At 48.7% G+C, this 25,644-nt stretch overlaps 1 protein-coding gene across 2 annotated transcripts in view; it reads left to right on the top strand.

The window, feature by feature from the left end:
• Positions 1 to 25,644, top strand: part of LOC122381697 (intraflagellar transport protein 80 homolog) — a 68,075-nt gene that overhangs the window by 38,176 nt on the left and 4,255 nt on the right. For both annotated transcript variants that reach the window (XM_043366180.1, XM_043366181.1), the window contains exons 5-11: positions 10,003 to 10,085; positions 12,399 to 12,668; positions 13,069 to 13,200; positions 23,820 to 23,936; positions 24,305 to 24,468; positions 24,919 to 25,116; positions 25,480 to 25,627. In XM_043366180.1, the coding sequence (XP_043222115.1) occupies positions 10,003 to 10,085; positions 12,399 to 12,668; positions 13,069 to 13,200; positions 23,820 to 23,936; positions 24,305 to 24,468; positions 24,919 to 25,116; positions 25,480 to 25,627 (1,112 nt within the window). The remainder of the gene's footprint in view (positions 1 to 10,002; positions 10,086 to 12,398; positions 12,669 to 13,068; positions 13,201 to 23,819; positions 23,937 to 24,304; positions 24,469 to 24,918; positions 25,117 to 25,479; positions 25,628 to 25,644) is intronic.

Here is a 25,644-nt window from a genome sequence, read left to right on the forward strand (position 1 = left end):
AAAAAACCAGCAGTGGAAAAGGTGTTGACCGGGGGGGGGGGAGGGAGCGTTGACCATGGTGGTAAAAAGCGGGTCTATGACTTGAGGGATATGACTTATCTCCCCCCTGGATCCAGGCTTATAAAATAATTGGCGTAGGTATTTATATTCCGGCTCAACGTTTTGCAACCACATTTATGCAGTGTATGTTCCCGCTCTTTTCAAATGCAAAGTGATGCCACTAAAACGGTATATGTATGCTCTTCTTATACTTAAGGCTGATGAGAGATTCAATTTCTTGATTGATTCAGTATTTAGATTCCTATCCCCTTGTTTGGCAAACTGTTTCAGGGGTTCCTTGGAGATACCCCTGCACTTTCCTAAAATCTAGGTACTCATTTTTCACCAATCACCCACTTCATTTCGGAAGGGTCAAGTTTTTGTGTAAAGATTGTAGACTGTTTAATGGCTCCCTTTTGGCTATTTCAGGGACCTCCTCCATTACTTCTAGGGCCACGATAGCGGTATCGACAAAGTAGGCGGATCGTGATCGGTAAAACAGGACAGTCACAGAACAATTTCTGTTGTAGTATTTCGCAAAACCCCCGCATTCTGCATATCATTGGAAGCAAAATTTTGTTTTTAAAATTGTAGGTCGTGTAGCCACACGAATACTCCCAAAATGCACGAAACAATTGCAGGCACATACCTAGGATTTGGCCAAGGGGGGGGGGGGCGGAGGATCCCGGGGGGCCTCCTCTCTACAGGGCGCCTCCTCTCTACAGAGGGCAAGGGAGGATCTAGGCGAACGTTTTGTGGGGGGGGGGGGGTTACAGGTCGGCCGACATGCCGGGTCTGATGGATGAATTCTGACGACCGGGGGAGGGGGAGCGAGTATGTCGAGATCAAAAGGCATTTCGTCTTCGTCGTTTCTAAGATGAAGCTTTATCGTTATAAGTCACTCGGCTCAGTAGTTTTAGTTAAATCCACCTATACAAGTGCGTCGCCACGGATTTCTTACTTGGGGGGGGGGGGGGGGGGGTGTATCGACCGACTTAAAAACCCCGAGAAGTTGATATTGTTACCGCACTTTTAGCCTAATGCATTAGTAGCATACAGTAGCGATCTCTCTATTGACCTGTTAACGAACCGGCGGCGCGAAGCGCTGCGAAAGCCGAAAATTTGCAAAAAAAAAACGTTTGTCAAAACACAGCTCCAAAACACAAATTTTACGACCCTTTTAGCATACTAGTACAAGCCGGAGTTCCTTAACAGTATAGGTAGTCGACTACAGAATGATGTTCCACTTTTCACAGGCAAATATTTGCCTGGAGTGGTAGGCTGTGCCGCATCACACGGGCTGAGTTCACAAATTATAACTTTGTCCTAATGCTCACAATCGACAGGCGCTTAATTGCGTGATAAACGGCACAACTAGCGCTCCAGTCAACTGATAGCTTCTGAGGAGTGGAACATCATTCTGTAGTCGATTATACACTTAGGGAATTTTGATTCAATTTGACAGGGTTGGTGTTATTATAGTCACCACCTTTTTTATTGATTGGTGTATGAATCGGAGGCGCGGAGCGCCGAGAAAATTTGCAAAAGCATATGTCAAAACACTGCTCCAAATCACAAATTTTGCAGCTCTTTTAGTATGGTAGTACAAGCCGGAGTTCCTTCACACTCCACAGTACACATATGAATTCCGATTCAATTTGACACGGTTGGTTGGTGTAATTACAGTCACGATCTCGTATTGACCTGTACGTACACAAATTTGCAAAAAAAAAAAATCAAAACACAGAGGGGCCTCCTCTCTAGAGAGGACCACCTCTCTATAACTGTGGGCCTCCTCTTTTCACAGGGCCTCTCAACTACAGAAGACCTCCTCTCTACAGAGGACTTCCTTTCTACGGAGGGTCTATCTCTTTCAGAGGGCACTCTTTCTTCAGAGGACCTCCTCTCTAGTCTCTAACAGTTACAGGGGACCTCCTCTCTAGTCTCTAACAGTTACAGGGAACCTCCTCTCTAGTCTCTAACAGTTACAGGGGACCTCCTCTCTACAGAGGACCTCATCTCTGCAAAGGGCCTCCGGCCTCCTCTCTACTGAGAAAGTCCTCTCTACAGACGGTATCCTCTCTTCAGAGGGCCTCCTCTCTTCAGAGGGCCTTCTGCTTTCAGGCGGTCTCCTTTCTACAGCGGGCCTCCTCTCTACACAGGGCCTTCTTTCTACAGATGGTCTCTTCTCTACAGAGGGCCTTTTTTCTACAGAGGGCCTCCTCTCTAAAGGGGCCTCCTCTCTACAGAGGGGCCTCCTCTTACAGAGGGCCTCCTCTCTACTGAGGAGTCAGAGGGGCCCTAGCGGTCAGACACAGACACTAGCAGTTATTCACAGGAGGCCCCAGGAAGTAAGAAGGACCCTAGCTGTCAGGCTGGTCAGAGGCCCTGAATATCCTGACGTGATTTTTGGGATTCCCTTGAATTTCTTTCGCCTCCGACGTGATTTTGGCCCCGGTGGCCTTCGGCCCACGGGGGCCTCCTGAAAACCCCGAGGGGGGGGGGGGGCACCCCGTCCATCTTGGGTACGTCCCTGAACAATTGTCCTCATCGTTCGTCCTACCGTCCGAGTTCCACCCACATGGCCTTGCACCCACCCCTAAACAAACGAAACGAAGCTGTCAAGTGTCGCGCCTTTGTTTTGTTGTTTTTTCTGCTTTCTGCGCCGCTTTAGCGTGCGTTCGGCATCCGGAAAATATCGTTTGGATATTCTCGGCCGGAAAATTATTGGTGGGTGCCTATCTTCAACATGTCTTATTATCGCGATACCGAACGTAATCCCCGATAATTATCGCTGATCCCGGTTAATTTTCCCTGATTATCCGGATGCCGAACGCACGCATAGTAACATCCAAAGGTTTTGTGCTGTATCGTCAGCTGATTATGCCTGCGATGGTGTCAAATTCCGTAAAAAGGATTTGGCCTTCTTCTGAAGGCGAGACATAAGAGATATCTTAGAAAAAAAAGATGAAAAAACAGTTAAAAGTTAGTGAATGTGCAAATTTCTTTCACCTAATCCATTTAAGATAATGCCAGTTTATTTTTATTCATTATGACGTTATCATTTTAAAGATTTGACATAATCGTAAACATAATCAGCTGACGATATTTCACCGGCCTTGATTTCACCTCTATTTTACTCAAACTTTACTATGTAGTCTTGTTACAAAAACGGTGTGACAACGTTCGGGAGGTGAGATAACCGTTCTTGTAAAATACCGCAACCGAAGTTGCTTGGTGACGCCTGCTGTACTGGCGTCCTAACATGTTGACCAATTGATTATTTCAGGCTTGCTAAAACCACAGTTGATTTTTATGTGTACCTTCCTGGTTTTGTTTTGCTAGTATGTTCTTTCTAATGACTCGAAAGTCATTTTATAAATTAAATTTACTCCCTCCATTGCAATGCACATTTTCAAAGCCCAAGTTAGGTTTAAAGCCAAAATTGGGTAGTTAGTCGTAAAGCAGAGAGGCGCTTTACCCAGACTCCAGAGATGCTTTCTAATCGGACCAAACCAAACCAAACCTAACCAAACCTGACCTAAACTCACCTACAACCTACAACCAAAAACCTGCAGCCTACAACCTAAAATCTACCACCTAAAACCTAAAACCTACACCTTACAGCCTAACCTACAGCGCATCTCCTTGGTTGCAAAAAGAAGTGTGACGCCTGCTTGACTACTACCCAAAATTGTAACTTTGCGAAGTTGAGCTTTCTTTAATTTGTCCATATTTTATAATGTTGGGGGGCTGCCTGGCAAGTTGGGGGGGCTGACCAGCAGGTTGGGGGGGCTGAAGCCCCCCCAACTGTATAGGATCCTACGCCCCTGTATGACGCTCAAATGCGCCATTTTCACATCAACACGGAATCATTGGCCTTGGAGAAGGGTATTGGATGGTATTGGTATTGACTCAGTTTTTTGCCAGCTGCTGCCGTATGATGGCGCTAGTAGAGCGCTATATGTATAAGATGCTCTGCTAGCGCCACCATGCGGCGCCAGTTGGCTAAAAATCTGGTCAATACTACGGGTTCTGGAGAATGCCTTGGATTCATTTTTAGCTTTATGGATTTATGCAAGGGCATATTGGTTTTATGAGTTGTCTTCTGGCCGTGATAGAAATAATTTCAAAGCTGTTTGAGTTATGAAATGCATTTGAATATCAAACATGAACTCTGATTTCCGGTGGGCATAGTGACTTTGGTATGTCAATGTCTTTGAAAAGGCAGGTGAGAATGTCACTGGTCAGCCTTGCTTCAATTGGATTTGTGACCATTTACAAATGGATTTCAGTCATACCTACTTACGTACATATGTTATTTGTATTTAATTTCTACAGCTCAAAATATTGCTAGGTGTTTGTATGTATGTATGTATGTATTTACGTCATGGGGCACATCCACATAGTTCAGTGGCTATTCCGCACCCTGCAGTCGCAAAGATAAAAACGGTCATTTAGGTCAACATGCACACATGCACACGCACTAACCCACACACGCTTGCTCTTTAAAGTACACCTAGCCGACGCCGCCCCGCTGCTTCATAAGCAGGTGTTGCCTGAGTTCTTTCTTAAAGCCTCCAGTAAAGTTTCGCAACTCACGTGGCAAAGCATTATAGGCGGTAACGATTGAGTGCTTAAAACGACGCCTGCCTGACTCCGATCGACTCGCCGGCATGACTAAATGGTCGGCGTTCCGTGTGGTACGATGGTGAACATCACCACGAGTGACTAGGTCGCCGGCGATCGACTCGGGCTCCGATGTCATTAACATGCGCTTCAGTAGGATAAGACCGCGGTATAGATACAGGTGCTCTGCAGTAAGCCAGTCAAGACGGTCCAAAACGTCGCTGATGTGATCGTACCTCCTTCGACCGGATAAGACACGGGCGGCAAAGTTCAACTCCTTCTGAATGCGCCTCATCTGGGTCTTGTTACACACGCCGTATACGACCAAGCAGTATAAAATGCGCGAAATGACAAGTCCCTGAATGAGCGTCAACAGGGTTGACTGAGGCAGACTGTGCCTGCTGTGGCTCAATCCGCACAGGATGCCAGTGCATTTTTGCACAACGCTGTCTACATGCGGGGTAAAAGTCATATGCTGGTCGAAAGTGACACCCAGGTTTAGGACGGCGGCGGAAGCGGCGACCTCGGCATCCATTAACTTGATGTTGACTGTGGGGAGACGTTGAATGTTTTGTCGCGAGCCAAGAATGATGAACTGGGTCTTTTGTGCGTTAATTTTGATGCCGTTTTTTGCCGAACCATCGAGAAAGAAGGGCCAGGTTGTGCTCCATGTGCTGCACCAGGGTGCCGATGTCGCCGATCCCACCGCTGACTGCCACCTGGGTGTCGTCAGCGTATTGCACGACGTGAGCGCCCTCCGTGTACAAAGGTAAATCGTTGGCATAAATCGAAAATAAAAGCGGTCCGAGCGCTGAGCCCTGATGTTGTACAGCAAACTGAATGGAAGTGATCCGTACAAACATTTGGTGAAATGTTTTCTGGATTGCTAGCACTCATAACTTGTTTATTCTGTTGTAGGTGACAAGATAAGAAATTGAAGCAAGACTGACCAGTATGCTTTAAAATAGGTAGCCCAATCTGCAGGAATATTAAAATTCAAAAGTGGAATTGGGACTTATGAACTGGAAACTGCATCAACTATGACTATGTTTGCCAAAGCATAAAAGATGTTAATATTTACCATAAAGTATAGGGAAATGATAGGACCCGGTTGGACCCGGCCAAATATTTTGGGGGACCCGGTCTGGACCCATCCGGGTCCAGACCGGTTCCATAGACCGGGTCCCCGGGTTCACATTTTGCCACCTCTATTTTGTAGCGTTCATGGCGGACAGCAGTGCGATTCACATGCACTAGTTAGCTGTAGGTATGTGACCTGTGACCGCTCGGTGTTCGCGTTGTTCACCATGATACCGTCTGGCGACAAGCTCACGCGTAGCATAGTGCGCTTAGGGTAAATAGTGCGCTTCCCGCTCTATGTTATAATTATGGTGCAGTGGATGATTCTTATATATGGGAGCATAGCCGTAGGAACAGGGGGGGGGGGCATGGCCCGCCATTTTCAGCCATTTTTAAACTAAAGCATTATTTTTAATCTTAATACAAAACGAAGAGCAGGAAATGGTTCAACAAGGTGAAATGAGCACAAAATTACAATAGTTTCTTCATAGGGTTTGAGGCTCCCACAAAGTAACATTGAAGTTTCGCTGGCCCCCCACTTTTCGTGAGGTTCCTACGCCCACGTTTGGCAGACGCACCTGTAAGCCCTGTAAGCAGGCTCGTGCCGGGCTCGCCCTCGAAATCGGACCTCTGCTCTGGCGGGAACTCTTCTAACTACCGGTTCCCAACTGTTATGTGCAGCTACTGGGAAGAAGGGCGGAATCGTACCAAGACACCGCAGCCAGGATGCATCATGTGAAATAATCAGCTGATGGTCACACTAAACTGCTGCACTTTGTTCAATGTACACCTGTTTAGTAAATAGAGCATTGCGAATGCTTGTTATATCATTTGATAAGTCAGCACTGCTCCGTCCTTCGTCGATGAACCGTGGAATGCTGCTTAGTCAAGATTTATTAAATTTAGATCCATTTTACTAGCTTTCATCTTTACTATTTGGTATGAAACATGAGCGTCCCGTCGTATGATTTTTGGCAGCGTTTTACCGATCACACTGTGACACAGATGGCGCCACGGTGCACTTGCGGTCCTTCCGCTCATTTTCTTCAAATCGCGAGTGCTGTCCCAGTAGCTGCCCATAACAAGAGGGCCGTCCGTCGGCGCCGTCCCCAGCCTGTTTCCGTCCGACCGAGCCCCCGACGCGGCGGAGTCAGTGATGTCACGTCCACTGTCCAGCCCCGAATGGTTCCGTGAGGTCTGAAACGGGCCTGGTTATGGGCATAGGACCGGCCACCGGGGAAAGAGGGCCTTACGGCTGGTGCCGAATCCGTCGTGGCGTGGACAATGACACAGTGTATATAAATAGACAATGACTCGTCAGCGGTCAATGGTCACTGCGTTTTTCTCCTTGTTTTCACCGACGTTATTTCAACGATTGTTTGACTTACCGATTGGTGCCTTTCTTTTAGCATCAAATATCAGGCGCGTTAACGTATGTAACGTATGTCGCCTGATGCCTTTTGCATTTTTAAAAATGCCTTTTTACCATTCTGCCCACCAATAGGCAAATGAATTATTATGCTTTACCTGTCAATTTGTTATTCATATTCCAAACTTGTGAGGTGATTTTTACAGCATTAATAGGGTAGCCTGGGGCAAGACGCCTCAGATAATTTATTTTGCTACATAACTTTTGTCCCACATCACCTGGAAGGCCAAATTTGTGCTCAATGCGTTCTTTGGACATTTTACTTTAAATTCCACCCGTCAAATTCATTCACTTATGATCGAACTCCCAGCTAGGAAGTGATTTGTGAAGCAACTGCAAATGGGGCATTTTGCCCCAACCCCAGGGCAAAACGCCCCACGGCCTGGAGCAAGAAGCCCCATACTCTAGATTAAAGATTAAACATGCTAGTTGACTAAATCTTATATGAGAGGCCCGTTAGACCTTGGGAGGCACGGAACTGAAGTTAGCACCTTCCATCCTGTCAGGTGTTCAGCTATGACACTATTGTATGTACAGGTTTTTCACCTGGCTCATAAGGCCAAATAATAAATTATTGCAATGCAAATGTTAACAAAATACTTCCTTTGCCATTAATTTGCTGAGAAAAGCACATAAAATTGCATAGAAACTTACTGTTCGCCAGTTACCGAACATTAGGAAGTGGGTATTCGGAACAACACACGAGGTAAAACGCCCCATGGGGCTTTTTGCCCCGCGACCTACTGGGGCGTTTTACCCCATCACGTAGTTCGGTCAGAGAACAACGCCTTGCACTCCAGCAAGAGATAATTTAAAACGGACCAACCCATTATTATAAGCGTTAGACACTAGTTGTTCAAAATACATAAATGCACGGTTAAAACCTGGTGTTAGCCGGTTTTTCCGCCAACCTGCGACTCTGGGCGCCCTCGGAGCCGGTCCCGTGGATCCCCTGGTCACGTGATGGCGCGACCCCAGCCGAACGGTCTCGCCTGGTCACACGGACCGCTCAGCCAATCAGAAGCCAGGGCAAAGGCCGCCCGGCCGGCGTGGGACTGGGCGGCGCGCGCGCGGGCCACTTGGTCGGCGAACGGCGACAAGATGTATGTATTTTAATGTATTTTTATTATTTTATGTATTTTAAAATACATAAAAGTCGTTAACCTGATGTCGACAATAAAAGAACGCCATGATGCATAATCTGACTGCAAAACATAAAAATCACTCCAAAAACAATTTTTTGGCTATATCTCCCTAAAGAGTTATCACAATTTTTTTCCAGTTTGCTCATATAATGATCATATAGTGCACGTTTTATAGAAGAGAGGATGTTTCCCCAGAACCTTGCCAGTTCCGAGAAACATCGGTGAGGAGTTTTACCTCGGCGGGGCGACTTGCCCCGGTCTACCCTAATTTACGAACACGCTCCATCATGCATAAACAAACTCTTAGAATATCATAATAATTGTGCGCGCTGCTTCATTCGTCTGCTTTTTTGACACGAATATTAAAATAGAAAACGTGCGCCAGCTGTTACCCACAACCCCAGGGCCCCCACTGGCCAGTCCCTCCCTCTCCTCCCCTCTCCTCCGTGTTGTATCGCTGCGCCGTCCCATGGTCCCAGAGCCCTGTCGCGGGGGCGCCGGCTCAGGCACGGCTCAGCTCGGCAGGCGACGCTGGGGTGACCCTCCCCTCGCATAGTCTTCGAGTGGGGACTACTGTGACAAGGCCAACTCTGCCTTCTTGGCATTCCACACTACCGGAATTCAATGGTTATGTTCAGCTAATGACTCAGCTCGCACACTACATGCTACTGGGCTCGACCCAGTAGCATGTAGTGTGTCGTACTGGGCTCGACTTGGGCTCGACGTGGGCAAGCCCAGATAGATAAGATAGAAAGAAAGAAGATCCGTCAAGTTGGTCTTCAACGGTTTCTGGCTCAAGCGCACAAGTCGCAAAGCGAACCTGGCGGGCCTGTTTTAACGATATCATTCTCTTAATCCTACATCAGCTTAAATTGCAAAAACATACGAAAAAATCAAAACCATCAAATATTGTCTAGAATAAAAAAAAACTTCGCAGAATATTTCACCAGGCCTGTTCGCCAGGCCGCAGTGCCGGCCGTGATAGGCTGGCGGGCCCCCAAATATTTTAATGAACCTTGAACAATTATTTACGTTCAGCTAATGGCCTGTCCGTTCCACCAAATGGGTCGGTCCCACATGGGTTCGATGTGGGCAGCCCGTTTAGATCTTATTCAATGGTTATGTTCAGCTAATGACCCATCCATTTTACCATATGGGCCCCATGTGGGCCCGATGTGGGCAGCCCAGATCGACAGGCTGGTCGTCCACTGTCCAGTGCGTTCAGGATCGGGCTCGGGTGAGCGGATGAAATAAATGAACGGCATTCCGCTATAGAGTTCTGAGAGCAAGACAGGCACTGTGATTGGATACTGGATATCGGTGTCCCGTTTTCTTTAGCCACCGGTTTGTGGATCGTTGTATTGTATTTACATTTAAGAGCGATCCACATACAAAGTGCGTGGTGATTACTTACCTCAATCGGTATGGGCTGAATTTTGTGAACAAACAACACTGATCAATACAAAATTTGTATTTTTTGACATTTCCAGCAGCTTATCATGAATCGAATTCAACATCCCGTTTTACATTATTTGTATTCTTATGATGAAATGAGGCATCTCAGCCCAACGACTGATTCCGTGTTTGATGACCCGTATACTTTGTTCGAATATAAACTTCAACTGAGCTGCCGCCTCACAGCTTGCATGTGCTATTAAACTAATTGACGCTATGTTTCAGTGGAAGGGCCACGACGGACCCATTCTCACACTGGCGTGGAACTCCAACAACCGGTTCATCGCGTCTGGCGCAGAGGACTGCAGGTCAGTTTGACGCAGGAGGCTTGGTTCCTATTGAGTGTGATTGATAATGTGCGATAAGCTAGAGAGAGGAGGGTTGCTGTGGACAGTGTATATACCTATTTAGGGCCTTGGTGGACAGCTGATTTGGTCGGCTTTGGGAGGGAAGTAAGTTTGGGGAAATTATAAATATTATTATACCATACTTAGTTGCAAGGATCAAACACCCATTATTTTCCTTGAGAGACCTTTGTGCCGCTTTGAAACTGGGATTTCGATCTCCTAGCATTCAATTTCAAGTACACTCCCACAACCGTATTCAGATGAATATCAAATATCATGTCCGTCCGTCAATCATTCTTTATTAAGTAACGATGGCTGTAGTATTGCATGACGATGTGGAATACGACGATGGAAAACCACTGAAAGACATCGATGTGAATAAATAACGCTTTCAATGAACATGTCGAGCTGTAAACAAGGTATAGCTCGCGATCATTGCCAGTCTCCCATAGCCAGGAGCAGGACACTCGAGATCCAGTCCAAATGTATGTTGAACCAAACAACTGAAGACTGGATGATTTCGCCTCCACCGATGCTAGCTGAGGTAGACCGGCCCCGTGGGTAGCCTAGTGTCAATACACCACTGCGTCCACGGCTGCAGTCGGTAGAGATCCTCTCCTCCCGGTAGAGACCGTAGTTGTTGTCTCGGTGGTTGAACCAGACAACTGAAGACTGAAGAGTATCGCCCCCTCCGATGCGAGCTGAGGTAGACCGGCCCCTTGGGTAGCCTAGTGTCAATACACCACTGCGTCCACGGCTGCGGTCGGTAGAGATCCTCTCCTCCCGGTAGAGACCGTAGTTGTTGTCTCGGTGGTTGAACCAGACAACTGAAGACTGAAGAGTATCGCCCCCTCCGATGCGAGCTGAGGTAGACCGGCCCCGTGGGTAGCCTAGTGTCAATACACCACTGCGTCCACGGCTGCGGTTGGTAGAGATCCTCTCCTCCCGGTAGAGACCGTAGTTGTTGTCTCGGTGGTTGAACCAGACAACTGAAGACTGAAGAGTTCCGCTTCCTCCGATGCGAGTTGAGGTAGACCGGCCCCGTGGGTAGCCTGGTGTCAATACACCACTGCGTCCACGGCTGCGGTTGGTAGAGAATAGAGATCCTCCCCTTCCGGTGGAGACCGTCACCTAGTTGACTAGTTGCAGTTGCAGAGACAGACGTAAGTGTCGAAATAGATGCCGCAGTTATAGCAGGGATGGGACTTGTCGCACGGGGCGGCGGCGGCAGCGGCGGAGCGCGGCGTCCAGCGGGCTGCTGCCGCCTCGCTGGTGGCTGCCAGCAGCAGAGCGGCGCAGAGCAGCACGGCGACCCACACCCAGACTCGTGCGGCGGCCATCCCGACGGTCTTCGAACGGTGTGCTGACGAGAGAGACGAAAGACGTCCGGAAGACGGGGAGGTCCTGCGAGGCAGGTCGGACTAGCAGTGAATGTTGTCTGCAGTCCAGACCGCGGACTATATACTCGAACGCAGACAAAGCCGGCACACGTCGGTCTTCGCCGCACGTGTGACCTGGCTGGGGAACTGGTTGCGCCGGCCGTTTTCGCATTGTCTGACCTGGTCCGACCGGGACGGTACGCCGTTAGAACCGGAGCGACCGGGCGAATACTGCAGCGCGTATGTCGGCTTCCGTCTCCGAACTACACGTGGTGGCTGCTATCCTGATATCCACGTGTCGGCTTGGGCGGGCTGGTGCTGTTTCTGGGCGCCGTTTGTACCGCCGGCTGATCACGGACTTGCAACACGGACGCAAACCGGCCGAACAATCCTGATCCGTCAGGCGGCTGAATGGGAATCGGCTGCAAGGTGCGGTGTTGCGCCGCGGTAATTTGAGCCTTCCGTACAGATATTTGTAGTGCGTCATTGAAAGTTCAAACTGCATCGGTGACATTGATAAGGGCACACGTGTGTGAGCTATAATTACGCGCCTGTTTAGCCGGTTGACTGGTGGTTCAGCGAGATGTTCTTTTGGGAGTAAAAGGGATCCGGATAAATGCTCGTTCTACACACAGTCCATTTATGCTGCAATAGGTTGTTATTTATTTTACAAGATAATTAACAGTGCTGTTGCAGTTATTCGCGTAACTTTATTAAAATAATCGAATTTAGTGGTATTATTCTTAGCACCATCATTCGCATATATAATTCCTTTACTCGTTATATTCAACGGAAGTTGCCTCCATTGCCCATCGTTCCATTCCCATTCCCCCCCGATGCCCACCCATTGCTACCCACCCGCGCATCGACCCCCGTACTTGCCCCGTACACACAGGTACCGCATCTGGGACCGGTACGGGCGCATGCTGTACAACTCTACCGCCCACGACTACCCGGTCACGGCCATCTCCTGGAGTCCCAGCGGCGACAAGTTCGCGGTCGGCTCGTTCAACACGCTGCGCCTCTGCGACAAGAAGGGCTGGTCACACTCGCTGGAGAAGCCCAACACGGGCAGCATCCTGAGGATCGCCTGGTCTAACGACGGTACCCAGGTGGCTGGCGCGTGCTCCAACGGACACGTCATCTTCGCGCACGTCATCGAAAAGTGAGAATGGGTGGTGCAGCAGGGAAGGAGTGCCCAGTAGGGATGAGGAGGGAGGGGATCCTGGAGGCGCAGACACGATAGGCTCGTTTGTGTGATGCGAGGGATAAGTAGTTGTATGCATACTGTCAGGCTTAGAAGGCGAGTTTCTAAAATTCATAATTTCCAAACATGTTCAGCTGATTATGAGAAGGCTCGTTCTTCTAATCACATTGAGAAAAATGAAAAGTACGTAGGTAGCTCACACCTAAGTCCTAACACACTTCTTACTTCATTGAATATTTGAGTGATATGTTTGTTGCAAAGACACAGGCCTAATTGTCTATGCCTCGCGTGCCGTTGCAGACGGTTCGGTGAGTGATTTGACCCCACTCGTTTAGTGCTTGGGTCCTGCTGCCCTCAGGCGGATGGAGTGGAACCATTTCGAGGCGACCCTGACCGGCCGGAAGACCATCTGCGTGCGGGACGTCATGTCCGATGTCTGGGAGAAACTCGAGTTCCAGGATCGCATCATCATGACCTCGTTCGCATATGGGTGAGTACAGAAACATATATATCATCTGAAATCCTCATAACTAATCTGTCCTCATCCCTGGCCACACCTCCCTATTCCGGGCTATACTCGTCCCTACCAGACGACCGGACGCGATGAGAAGTGCAGTTGCAATTTTAGCATGTTCCTCAGAGGTGACCGTTTGGTAGACTGGTTGTCTGTCCTATTCCATCGAGTTCGTCATTGAGGACGTGCTTTATTTACACAGCTACTGCGGCGCACCAGCCGGTGACGAGTGAGCCCAATCTTATCTTTCACACTTATCTTCCTCAATTCCTCCATGTCGTCCGGCTGTGAAATGTGCTCAAAGTACAGCTTTTTATCACAAGAATATGCAATATGCATGTTATCAGAGTTCTTCCGAAAACAAAATGTTTTTAGCACTACGTAGGCGGGCTCAAATCACTCACTGCTCGAGAAACAACATAAATCATTCACGACGAGATCGATCCCCTGCTGGTTTGTCAATTTCCTTTATAAAATCATCCACCAACGTCCCCGAAGGCCTAAACAAACTGTCAGTCGCGCGTCGCCGCCCGCCTCTGCCCGTTCTCAGTGAGAACCTCCCCCCCCCTCCCTCGCTCGCTCCATCCCCCCTCCCGCGCTCGCTCCCTCCCCCAGCGCCCGGTCGCCGCTGCTCGCCCATGTTGGCCAGTGGCGGCGCCACGAATTTTCGCCAGTGGGGGCAAGCTTCAGGTGACCCGACTGTTATCTGATACCCCAATCTGCAAAATCCATGAGCTCCTTGCCCCCAGATGTTGCCAATTAAAAATTATCATGGTTTCAGGTTTCATGCATACGTATTGAGCTTAAGAATTAACCCTCCCGGGCCCGGAACGGGGCGGGGGGGGGGGGGGCGTTTTTCGCCTCCCCTGGCGAATATTTGCGATACCACATGAACGCTTAGTAGTAGAAATACGAAACTTGCTGTACCTTATCCCCCAATAATTTGAAATCTTTTGAAGCAAAACAAATTGGACCTAGCCTTCTTGATAACGTCTCAAGGCCGATTTTTTCTAGACTCCTGCACGGCAAACTTCGGCGTCACAGACGTGAACTTCAACCAGCTGCCAAAAATAGAGTTTTAGAGATAAAGACAAATAACGAGCACCGTTGTGTAGCATTTGACCTAGAAAAAATACTTAAGTAACTTTGGTGACCTGAGGTCAGAGGTCAGGTCAACGACCCCGAGCTGAGGCTTTAGTTTTTTTTCGCAAATAACGTCAACAAAAATAGTCCTAGAGCTACGGCAGCGGCACCTTCGCATTCGTCTTGTCGAGACGCGTCGAATGACATATATATTGTTTGGAAAAGGTCAAGTTTTATGTTGACCTCATGTGACCTCGAATGACGTCTGGTTGACTTTGACACATGAAAGGTTGTTAGTGATGATTTCGTAGCCGCGGATCACGATTCTGGCATCCATTTTGCTCTAAGCATTAATTTAGAGCCTCAGGATGGCAAACATGTCTTAATTATTATGCCTGACTTAAATAAGTGAAATAGCCTCTAGCAAGGATACTCTCTTGTGACTTTGACCTTGTAGCAGCCTTGTATCGTAAGCTTAAGCACAAATAGGGGCCCGCTAAGCTTCAAAACATTTCAAAACATCTCTGAATTTAGTATACAAGATATAAGAAAAAGTGCAAAGTTTGTGGTCAATTTTGATCACGACCGTGACCTTGAATTTGAATGTTATGCACTGCACGTCATCGGAATCCCCAGACTCTCTTCTTTCGTTTAACATCCATTTTAGCCGGTTTTATACACCATGTCGTCCTCTGGAACACGTACTTTGAGACCACTACAAAAGTGCCGGTTTTTGCCTTGGACCTTGACTTTTGACCTTGAAAATTGACCTGAGGTCAAAAACTTTAGGTGTTATAGAATCTTATCGTAAATACCTTTCGTTTGGTACCATTTTTGTTTCCGTAGCTGCCTTATTTAGGTACGGAGTTAGACAGGTGTGATGGGTACCCCCGGGCTGCGGTGGTTGGGAATACCCCCGGGCCCGGGCAGGTTAAGGTCGCGAGCAAATAAAACTATAAAACTAAATTACGAGACAGAAACCTGTGAAAACGTTATGTTGAGATGTAGAATGGTGTATTCCTCAAAACAGTAATCAGTACCTAGTTCTCTTTTTTACCGTAGTGCGAATATATGCGATTCTCTCACACACGATTGATACCAGAATAAGCTCTATTAGGGCGATCCACATACATTTCCAGATAACCCGGATATACATACCTACCTATCACATTTTATCATACCTCCCTGAGCTCAGTCTCAGTCTAAGGGTTCCCAAAAGAGGGTGAACTCTTCTCTGGCCGATTTTGACAAGCTGCCTCTCAACCTCCTCGAGGTCAAGCTCGAGGGCAGCCTTCTGGTGAATGAAAATGAGTAGGAGAATGAGTGGGAGTAGGAGATATGCGACAGACGGTCTGAGAACGAACGTTCTGCTGATGCACTTGATACGGGGATCGTCAAAAACAGGCGTACTATTTATTATAACCACCTATCATGAATGTTGCACCGGTCTTCTGTTCCCATTTCAACATCAGCCAAATTTTGTGGGGGCAAAAACATAGTCTTGCCCCCACGGCCTCCTGCCAGTGGGGGCAGACTGCCCCCACGGTGGCGCCGCCCTTGATGTTGGCGGATCGAGCATCCATTTTTGGAAACGCCCGTGAAGCCTTTGTGCTGCGGTATCCACTAGCTACACATAACACAAGCTTAGTTCGGAGTGTGTCCGCCAGGGAGTGCGCGCTGTCGGGTCGAGTGTTCGCTTCTCGGGACCGCCACGCTAGAGGATTGCTGTCCGGTGTGTATCGTCATCGTGCCCCGGTCGGTCGGGGGCACTGAGTCGGGGGTCACCCACTGGCGGATATGGGGGGGGGGGGGTATTTGGGGCAGTTGCCCCCCCCCCCCCCGCAGCGCCCGAACTCGACGAAAATTTGCGTTTTTTTTTAGAATAAAACGAAAACTTTACAACTTTTATGACTTATGAGGAAAAAAGTACGGCACAACAGCGCGGAAGTCTGTATATCTATGGCGCGGAAGGAATCGAAATCTGATGAATTTGGTGGATTTGGAGAAATGTTTTTGAGGTATTCCCTCGCAGCGTCCAAGACCGTCTTTCTGGATCCGCCAGTGGCGCCATCAGCCGAAAAAATATCCGACGCTTAGTTTCGTTTCACAATAGGTATCACATATTTCTTGGATCGTTTGGGGTTATCTTGGGTTTCAATGCCGCCGGCTGGGGATTGGTTAAAATTTACTCATAGCAAAAATGCCAGCCATAGGAGTGTCGATTCCAACAGAACCTTGCAAAGCATTATCGTGGCATTGTCTTAAAGGGACTATCCCACCTTTAACCCCTAGTAGCACATCAACATTGTATCGATGTTGTATCAATATGTATTGACAACAATGTTGTATCGATGTCAATCTGTTAGCCACTTTCAACATTGATACGATGTTGAATTTCGACATCGTATCAATATTGACAGGACAACATTGTACAACATTGTTTCGATGTTGATACAACATTGTCTCGATGTTGATTTTTGGTTGATTCAACATTATCTCGATATTGATTTCTGGTTGATTCAACATTGTCTCGGTGTTGATACAACATTGTCTCGATGTTGATTCTTGGTTGATTCAACATTGTTTCCATGTTGATACAGCATTGGCTCGATGTTGTTGTCGACAGACCTATACGTGTACGAAATCACATATCCTGTAATTACCTAAAATATTCCAGTGTCCCCGTCACAGTCAATATTCGGGGGAAAAATGTATTTCTATGATATATGCAGTATGACAGCTCTTCACTTTTTTTGAGTCAGCTACACTTCACACATCACGTCACGTCACACAACCTCGGCCGCCGCTCAGTCTCCGCCATTTTCACATCTTGAGCGGTTGAGTCAGGGCCGTGGGGGTTGAGTCGCCCGTCGAGCCTCGCACTCCTGTAACAAAGCGGAGATTCCTATGTAACAACGGTGATAAATTGGGCCTCTGAGTAAATTCCGTTCAGTCATTTTCAGCTCAGATAATAGATACTTATGTAAGTGCATTTAGTATGACGCATGTACCCTTAATACGTCCCACTACCCTGCATCTATTCTTTTATACTTACCGGGCCCTGGGCCCTGTTCAAGTGTCTGCGGCCGCCGCGGCTCCCGCGGCCAAAAAGGCGGAGCTTAGCAGGCGGCCAATCAGGCGAGAGCAGCATTCTGGGTAATGCGTAGCTCTTCCTGCGGCTCCCGCGGTCGCTCGGGAGCGACCGCAGGGAAACTTCGACATAAACTGCGCGCGTGAGACAAAACATTGCGGATTTCGCTCTTTGTTTCGGTTGATTTTATTATGTTGTTAAGGAATAATTGCTTTAAAAAGATACTAATTGAAGTAATAAAGCCATTATAAAGCAATTACGCACAAAATTTTGATCAGCATCTCCTTTCAAAACAACCGTGCCATTCTCGTCCCCGGCCGCAGCGGCCGCAGCCGCGAGGGTGTTCAACCTAACCGATATTAGGCTCCGCCTCCCGGCCGCGGGAGCCGCGGCGGCCGCAGAGCACTTGAACAGGGCTCTGGTTCAAGGCATGGTGCTACATGACGCCACCGGCAGCACTTTTTCCCTTTGCCGCAGGCAAGTGAGTGACGACGGTGATCGCCACCATTTTGAAGAGAACGTTTCAGCGCCAGTTTTTTTTTTAACTTAGCACTGCAATAACTAGGATAAATGCACTGATTGTCACACAGCAGAAACTGGCGGAAACCTACATGGTCGGAAGAGGAGACGCAAGACGACACTGGACACCACACACTCAACACACCCGTCCGCACTCTGCGAGCCGGCACAACGGGACGGGGACGCGCGGTCCCCTGTCGCGGTCTCCCCCTCTCTAGCCGGAGGCGAGGATGGGACCGCCCGCTGCCGGCCGCGTACAGTCTTCAAAACGGTCAGCGCCCAACGGTCGCTAGATTCCAGTCGGTACGGTCTCTGAAAGAGCTCAACGCATGACTGGTAGGAGTTAGGACCTACCGTGATACTGAATGGCACCGGTGGCACCCGAATAAAATAATGCCTATTACAATAATACTGCTTAATTAAACGTAGGTTGAGGATGTTATAAAAGGATTTATGAAGTAGAGCTATCTTTATTTAAGGATCGATTCACTTTATAACTCTCTATACCTATGTCATATTCAAGACGTAATATGCCTATATAAGATACCAATAGGTACCAGGGCCTATTTTAAGATAATTGGACTGGGGTGGCCAGGCAGTGGTGGCGCCCCTGACTCTTGTGTGGGCACCCCCCCCCCCCCCCCCAACTTCCAACTTCACTTCCGAACAACTTCACCCAGGGGCGTAGCAAGGATTTCCTGAAGTTCCAAACTTACAGAGGCCCAAAATAACCCCCTCAAAATCCAAAAAGTCACCGGATTTCATCCACTATTCTTTGGAGGGGGGGGGGGGGCAAAAATTAAAAATTTAAAAAATGAAAAAAAAACGCTAAAACTGAAGGGGTAAGCAGTCCATGGGCCCCTGCTAGATAGGCCCACAAATAGCTTCATAGAGTCGCTCAGCCGGTTCTGAAGGCGGACTGAGGGCCCCGTAAGTCGGATGAGGGTCCTTCCGACCGTCAAAGGCCCCTACAGCCCATGAGAGCCTCTTAAGCCGTCTGAGGGTCATGTAAGCCGTCTAAGGGCCACTCAGGCCGACAAAAGACCCCTTGCACTTGCAGAGCGCCCTGTCGGATCGACGGATGGCCCTGTAAGGCAAACTTAGGGCCCATCAGGTTATTTGAGGGCCTCCCCAAACCGATAGGGGCCCCTCAGATCGACAGTGGATCTTATCTGAGATCCTTCAAACCGACATAGGATCAGACCAACAGTCGGAAACCAACAGATCAACAGATGGCCTCTCAGGTCGATCGAGGGCCCCATAGAACAAGGGCCCCTCAGAACAGCGGAGGGCCTCTCCTAGGTCGGGAGAGGGACACTGAGACTGACAGAGGCCCCTCATGTCGACAGAGGACCTCCTCAGGTGGGGGAAAGGCCCCTCCAGTTGATATAGGCCCCTTCAGACGAACAAAGGGCCCCTAAGGCCGATCGGGGGCCCTCAGACCGACAGAAGGCACTCTCGGTCCAAGAAGGGCCCTCCACGCAAATTGCGATTCCTTTACACTAACAGAGGACCCTTCAGATGTTAGTCAAAGAGCCCCATCATGAGCTCGCCTCAAAGGGCAACTCCACTCGTTCAGAGGGCCCCTCGGTAAGTAAGAGGGGCTCCGTCAAGCGATCAGGGGCCATTCCATGCGCTCAGAGAGTTTTACTGTAGCTCTGAAGGCCCACGTCAAGCAATCAGGGGCACCTTCATGCGTTCAGAGGGCCCTGTTGTGTATTCAGAGGGCCTTTATGCAGTTCAGAGGGCCCCTGGCAAGCAATCAGGACCCCTTTACGCGCTCAGAGGAATTTTCTGTAGCTCAGACGCCCCCCGTCAAGCGATCAGGCGGCCTTTCATGCTTTCAGCTAGAGGACCCTCTCGTGTACCCAGAGGGCCTTTCTTTAGTTCAGAGGGCCTTTATGTAGTTCAGAGGGCCCCTGGCAAGCAATCAGGGCCCTTTATGCGCTCAGAGGTTTTTTGTAGCTCAGAGACCCCTCGTCAAGCGATCAGGGTCCCTTCATGCGTTCAGAGGGACCTCTCGTGTATTCAGAGGGCCTTTCTTTAGTTCATAGGGCCCCTGTCAAGCGATCAGGTGGGTCCTTCATGCTTTCAGAAGGCCCCCGTCAAGCTATCAGAGGGCCCTTCACTAGCTCTGAAGAGGGCCCCTCGGACTTTAACCAAACTATAAGAAATAAATATTAAATAAAAATTAAAAGAGGCCAATCAAAAATAAGGTGGGTGATGTCCGCCCTAAAAATTGGGTAGGGTATATATACGTAGATAAAGTCCCCATAACATGTGGGGTCCCCGATTTGAAACAGCCCATCCCGGAACTTTTGAAATTTCGAAGGGCCCTGCCGTCAGCTTCGGGGACAGGGGCCCATGGAAGGCCCAAGGAGGGTCCCTAGGGGCCATAGGGACCCCTTTCGCTACGCCACTGACTTCACCCCATTGTTGATTGTAGATAAATCTAAATGTCTCGCCACGCCACTGCCCTGAGACGCTCTCCAGATTTTGAGGGCTTGTGGCTCTTTAATGCCAAGAAAGATGCATTGGTGACTAGTGTTGTGAATGTAATTTGTATGTTGCTATTTGTCATTGATGCGCCGTTGATAAATGATAATGATACCTACTGACATATCGCCCCATTTGTGGTGAGGCGCCTCAATAATAGTAGGACGATCCAGTAGCGGTATAGCGTCCCTGAGTGGCGCCCCAGTAAAGCTCCCTTAGGAGCGAAACGGCCCTAGTGACAGGGCGCCTCAGTCTCGGTAGGGCGCTCTTACTGTTAGAGTAAATGCGCCCCAGTAGTGGTACGGCACCTCAGTTGTGGTAAGGTGCACCCGTTGTGATAGGGCGCCCCAGTTGTGACAGGGCGCCCCGATAGTGGGAAGCGCCCCAATAGTGGTGGGCGCGCGCAGTGATAGTAGGGTGTCCTAGTAGTTAAGTGCGCTCTAATATCGGCAGGGCGCCCCAGGAGTGGTACGGAACCAAATTGTGAAAGGGCGCCCAAGGAGTTGGATGGTGTCCTAGGAGTAGTGGGGCGCCCCATGTTGATGGGTGATATGATACCACCACCCCAGTGGTGGTAGGGCGCCTCGTGCCGGTAGGGCGCACCAGAAACTTAGGGCGCCCCAGCACCAGCGGAACGTCACAGTGCGGCGTCCCATTTCTGATAGGGCGCCCAAAGGTGGTTGGCGCCCCACTCCCCAGATAGTGGTGTGGCTCCCCAATCGTGTCTGGGCGCCCCAATGTTGATAGGGCTCTTCAGTCGTGGTAGGCGCCCAAATGCTGGTAGGGCGCCCCATTGCCGGTAGTGTGTCCCAATCAAAGTAGGGCGCCCCCAGTAGTAAAAGGGCACCCCATTGGTGGTGGTGGCACCTCAGTGAGCCGGCCTTTTCCCCCTGTCAAGCTGAGTTGCGCCCCAAGAATGTGTCGCCTCCGTGATTGTCGGCAGCTAATATCTGTGGGCAGACTTTTGGGGTGTTTTTTTTTTCACTGGGGTGGCAAAGTAAGACGACTGGGGTGGAAAACCGCACCACTGGGGTGGGTTTTGCCACCCCAGTTAACATGTTAAAATAGGCCCTGATAGGTACTATTTCTATAAGACCATATTTGTTTTGTTGGAACCTCAGTGATCCCACCCTTACTAGTCCGATTGACGCCTTAGGACCTGTCGAGCTCATGGGACCCCTTACACCCGAGGGGGCATTCTCCCTTTAATGTTGTCAAGTGTCAACACAACTGCGGGGCAATATAGTAATTAAATCACAATGTTGGAAATTACTTTTATCAATATTGTGAAATCAACATCATGACAATGTTGTATCAATGTTGAATCACAATGTTGAAATTCTACATCTGTCGATATTGTGAACTCAATATTGGGACAATGTTGTATCGATGTTGAACTATAGTTCGTTTTTTTTAAGTTTGCCCCTCACTGTAAACGTCTTTTTGAACATAGCACGAGAATTGCTAGCTGAATTACTGAGAAAACTGGTTGGCGCACACTGATTTAACCAGATTTCACAGTCGATCAATTTCATCAAATTTATTTACTATTTCACAGACTCGTAAATCGTATCTGCCAATACCTACAGCCCCACAGGGATAGACGACTTCTCAGGAATTATGTCTGAACTAATAAATAAATTGCACGGCGCTTAACATAACGTTAAATCGTCGATGTTCAAAACTTATTTTTGAAAATATTATTCATATATACAATACAATGTGCGCTAACCATTTTTCTCAGTAATTCAGCTAGCAATTCTCGTGCTGTGTTCAAAGAGACGTTTACAGTGAGGGGCAAACTTAAGAAAAACGGACTATACAATGTTGAACTTCAACCAAGATTCGACAAAGCACAACCAAATTTCAACGTGATATCAACGTTGAATCAATGTTGAATTCGTGTTGAAGCACCAATATTGACAATCAACCTGATTTCAACATATCTCGATGTTGTATCAATGTTGTGTGCTACTAGGGACATGGGGTTTGAGTTGAGATAGCTAAGTTTGCGGCGAGGTTCAGAAACCACTATCTATCTAGGTTGCAACCCCCGCGGCCTCTTGGTGTTGAAGAAATTCGTTCCCTTCATTTGAAAATGGGCCTTGCGCAAGGCCCTATCTTCAACATGGAGCGACCGTTAGTGTGACGTCACCTCGTTTAGTCATTCTGATTTAAATGGGTTTGTTCGTTGAAAAATCGCTTAAAACTCGGTCTGAACTTTGTTGTGGTGCCTATAGAGTAAAAAGAATCAGCTTTATGACAGTAATGTGGCCTGGGGAAGGAGGTAATTTTGGGCTGTGACGTCACATATTTGAAAGTTTGTGTTTGGAATATGGGAAGCCTAAGATGTTTAATGAAAAATAAATGCCAGAACCGTGTTCCTGGTCATCCAATCTATAAAGTCGGGCACAATTTAACTGGTTTTAACAACATTTTAGAAGGTGGGATAGTCCCTTTAAGTACCTATTTTAGGGACAAGTCTCGTCAGAGGCTAACCACTAACTAAAGGTCAATTTGCCTGAAAGAATATCTGAGTTCACTGTCCCAGTTTAACCGTGGAACTGCTTATCGCTTATTTTACCTTTGGTTCCTGTAAGATATGATCATAATGAACCGTCAGTCGGGGATGCACCTATCCACTATGTACGTACCTAGGTACAATCTTGGGTCTCCCCTGATCACCAGACAATCAGTCTGACTCCCCTGACTCATGAGAACTCTACAGGAGATAGATACAGGCGATTACTGGGGCTGGGATAGGCGAGAGGGAAGTACCCTGGATCGCATGACAAACCAAGGTTCGACGTCCAACGCCCGAATGCGTAAGTAGTTCTGAAAGGATACCAACGTGACCCTCACGTTGTTGTTCACAGTAAGCCGCTTGTCAATATGTCATGTCTGAGGGCGGATAGTCCACTGTTTACGTCAGCGACTTTCGTGTCCCGCCGTCCTATCCCATGTTTATGATCATGCAAGTCATAATAACCGATTGGTTTCCTAAGAGACAGCTCTGTACACCCAGGGAAACACCGTCGTAACCCCGTTTCGAACGAAGCCCGGTTGTTGTGGTCAACTGTTGTCGTGATGGGTGGTCATTACGACTAACTAGGTAAGTACAAGTTTTACAGTCAGGCGACTTACCGAAACCCGCAGAAATTGTCTGCTCGCGAAAGGAACGGCGTTCTGGTCGGTAACTCTCGTTTACCGGGGCGTCCGTCGATTGTAATGAATGCAAACTGTGAAGCGAAAGTTGTGCGCATACAACAGCGAAAATACTGCACATTTCTGTGACGGTCAGGATGCTCGATAACGCTATATCCAACACTAATTATACCGATTGTAGTTGTCATTCCATGTTCCGGGTTTTACATACATCGATTATCGCCGCGAATACTGTACGCAGGTTCCTGATCGTGGCGACGACGGGCCAGTGTTTCATCTACTCGTCTCGCAACTGGAACACGCCGCTGATCTTCGAGCTGAAGGAGGGCAACGTCCACCTGATCCTGCAGTCATCCCAGTGAGTGACGCGGCTGCCTGTCGTCCTTGTGATCGTTGGTTTAAAAATGTATCATTAGTCTGCAAACAGACAAAGTATATAGGGATAAAATACTATAGCATAAATGCTTCCAATTCCATGTTGCTGGTAAGTGCTAGGCTTCAAAGACAATCTGATAATCTTCAAACTAAACCGGTATTTTCAGCTCTTTCTTCTTTAATCTTCTTCACATCAGTTTATAAGAAACGGTAGCTGATGTCATATCCTACTGGCCACTCGGTAAACAAGATCACTGGTTTCATGGAATTCCGCAGTTGATGACCATCACCAGCAGGCAGCAGCAGAATTCTTGACCCCTCTCCTTCCCGCCCCGTTTTACCCTTTCCCAGGGTGTTCGCGCTGGTGGACGGAAACGGCGTGTACATTTACACGTACGAGGCGCGTCTACAGAGCTCCCCACGCTGGTCGGGAATGCGCCTGGACTCGGTCTCAGAACAGACCATGTCCCTCGCTAACGATACGCTCGCCTGCCGGGACAGTGACAACGAGAAGGGTACGTACCGACGGGACGGGCATCACCACCGTTCTCGGCAGACGGCAATTATACGCCACGAATGTTCATAGTGTTCACAGATCTTCTCGCTCACACAGACGTTCCCCGTATCATACTGCTGACGCTCACTCAGTCTCACCGATCAGACGCTCCCCCACATATAACCGTTGACGGTTTTTATGCTGTGAGGTGGTATCACCGCTGCAGTGTCGCTCAAGATCACCTTTGACGACTCCTATCCCACACCGCTGACGTCTTACCCTGACGTCTCCCCTAAACCACATTATAATATCTCCCTCCGCCCATGACGGTTTTTACGCTATGAGCTGGTATCACCACTGCAGTGTCGCTCAAGATCACCTTTGACGACTCCTATTCCGCACCGCTGACGTCTTCCCCTGTCATCTCCCCTAAACCACATTATAACTACCTCCCTCCGTCCACCGTCAGTGATCCAACTAATGGACGCCACCACGGGGAAGGCGGTCACCGACAAACCGTTCACGCACAAATGTGACGTCCTGGAACTGGCCCTCGATCAACACCTGCCGGCCTCGCAGCGGAAGCTGGCCTTTGTCGACGCCAACAAGGACCTGTTCCTGCTCACCACACGGCGCGTCGGGGGCTCGCGCAAGGTGCTCAGACTCGGTATGTGGCGATATTCAGTTTCGGTCGTCAGTAATTCCGTGTTGTAGCTCAGGTTTATGCTGTTACATGGAAAGAGATTCGTAGAAATGTGATAGATTGTCTGCTGTCTGCTTCTCCTCGGTGTAATAAGTGGGCGTTTATATATTATTTCGTTTGGGCAGTGAGGTAATTGCGGTCGTCGGTTTAATCCCTGAAGGTTTGCAACGGTTGGAGCTAACCAAAAGCGCAAAATCCCTGAGGATTATTGAATTGGTTATTGAATTATTGAAATTGAGATTGTGCCTGACGTTCCAATTAAAGCTTATGTAAGAAAACTGCTTGTGTTTTTGTCGTCTTGGCAACGTGCGTCCCTCTGCACGTCAGGTATGATGGTGCACTCTCTGTGCTGGAGCGCGCAGGCCAACATGCTGGCCGGCCTGCAGGAATCGCGGCTCTCCGTGTGGTACTATCCTGCCGTCATCTTCGTGGACAAGGAGCTCCTCACCAAGACCATCCTGCAGAAGGAGTCGCCGTGAGTGGGATGGGGAA

The sequence above is a fragment of the Amphibalanus amphitrite genome, unplaced genomic scaffold (assembly GCF_019059575.1).
Source record: "Amphibalanus amphitrite isolate SeventyFive unplaced genomic scaffold, NRLGWU_Aamphi_draft 000125F_arrow, whole genome shotgun sequence".
In the NCBI taxonomy this organism is placed as follows: Eukaryota; Metazoa; Arthropoda; class Thecostraca; order Balanomorpha; family Balanidae; genus Amphibalanus; species Amphibalanus amphitrite.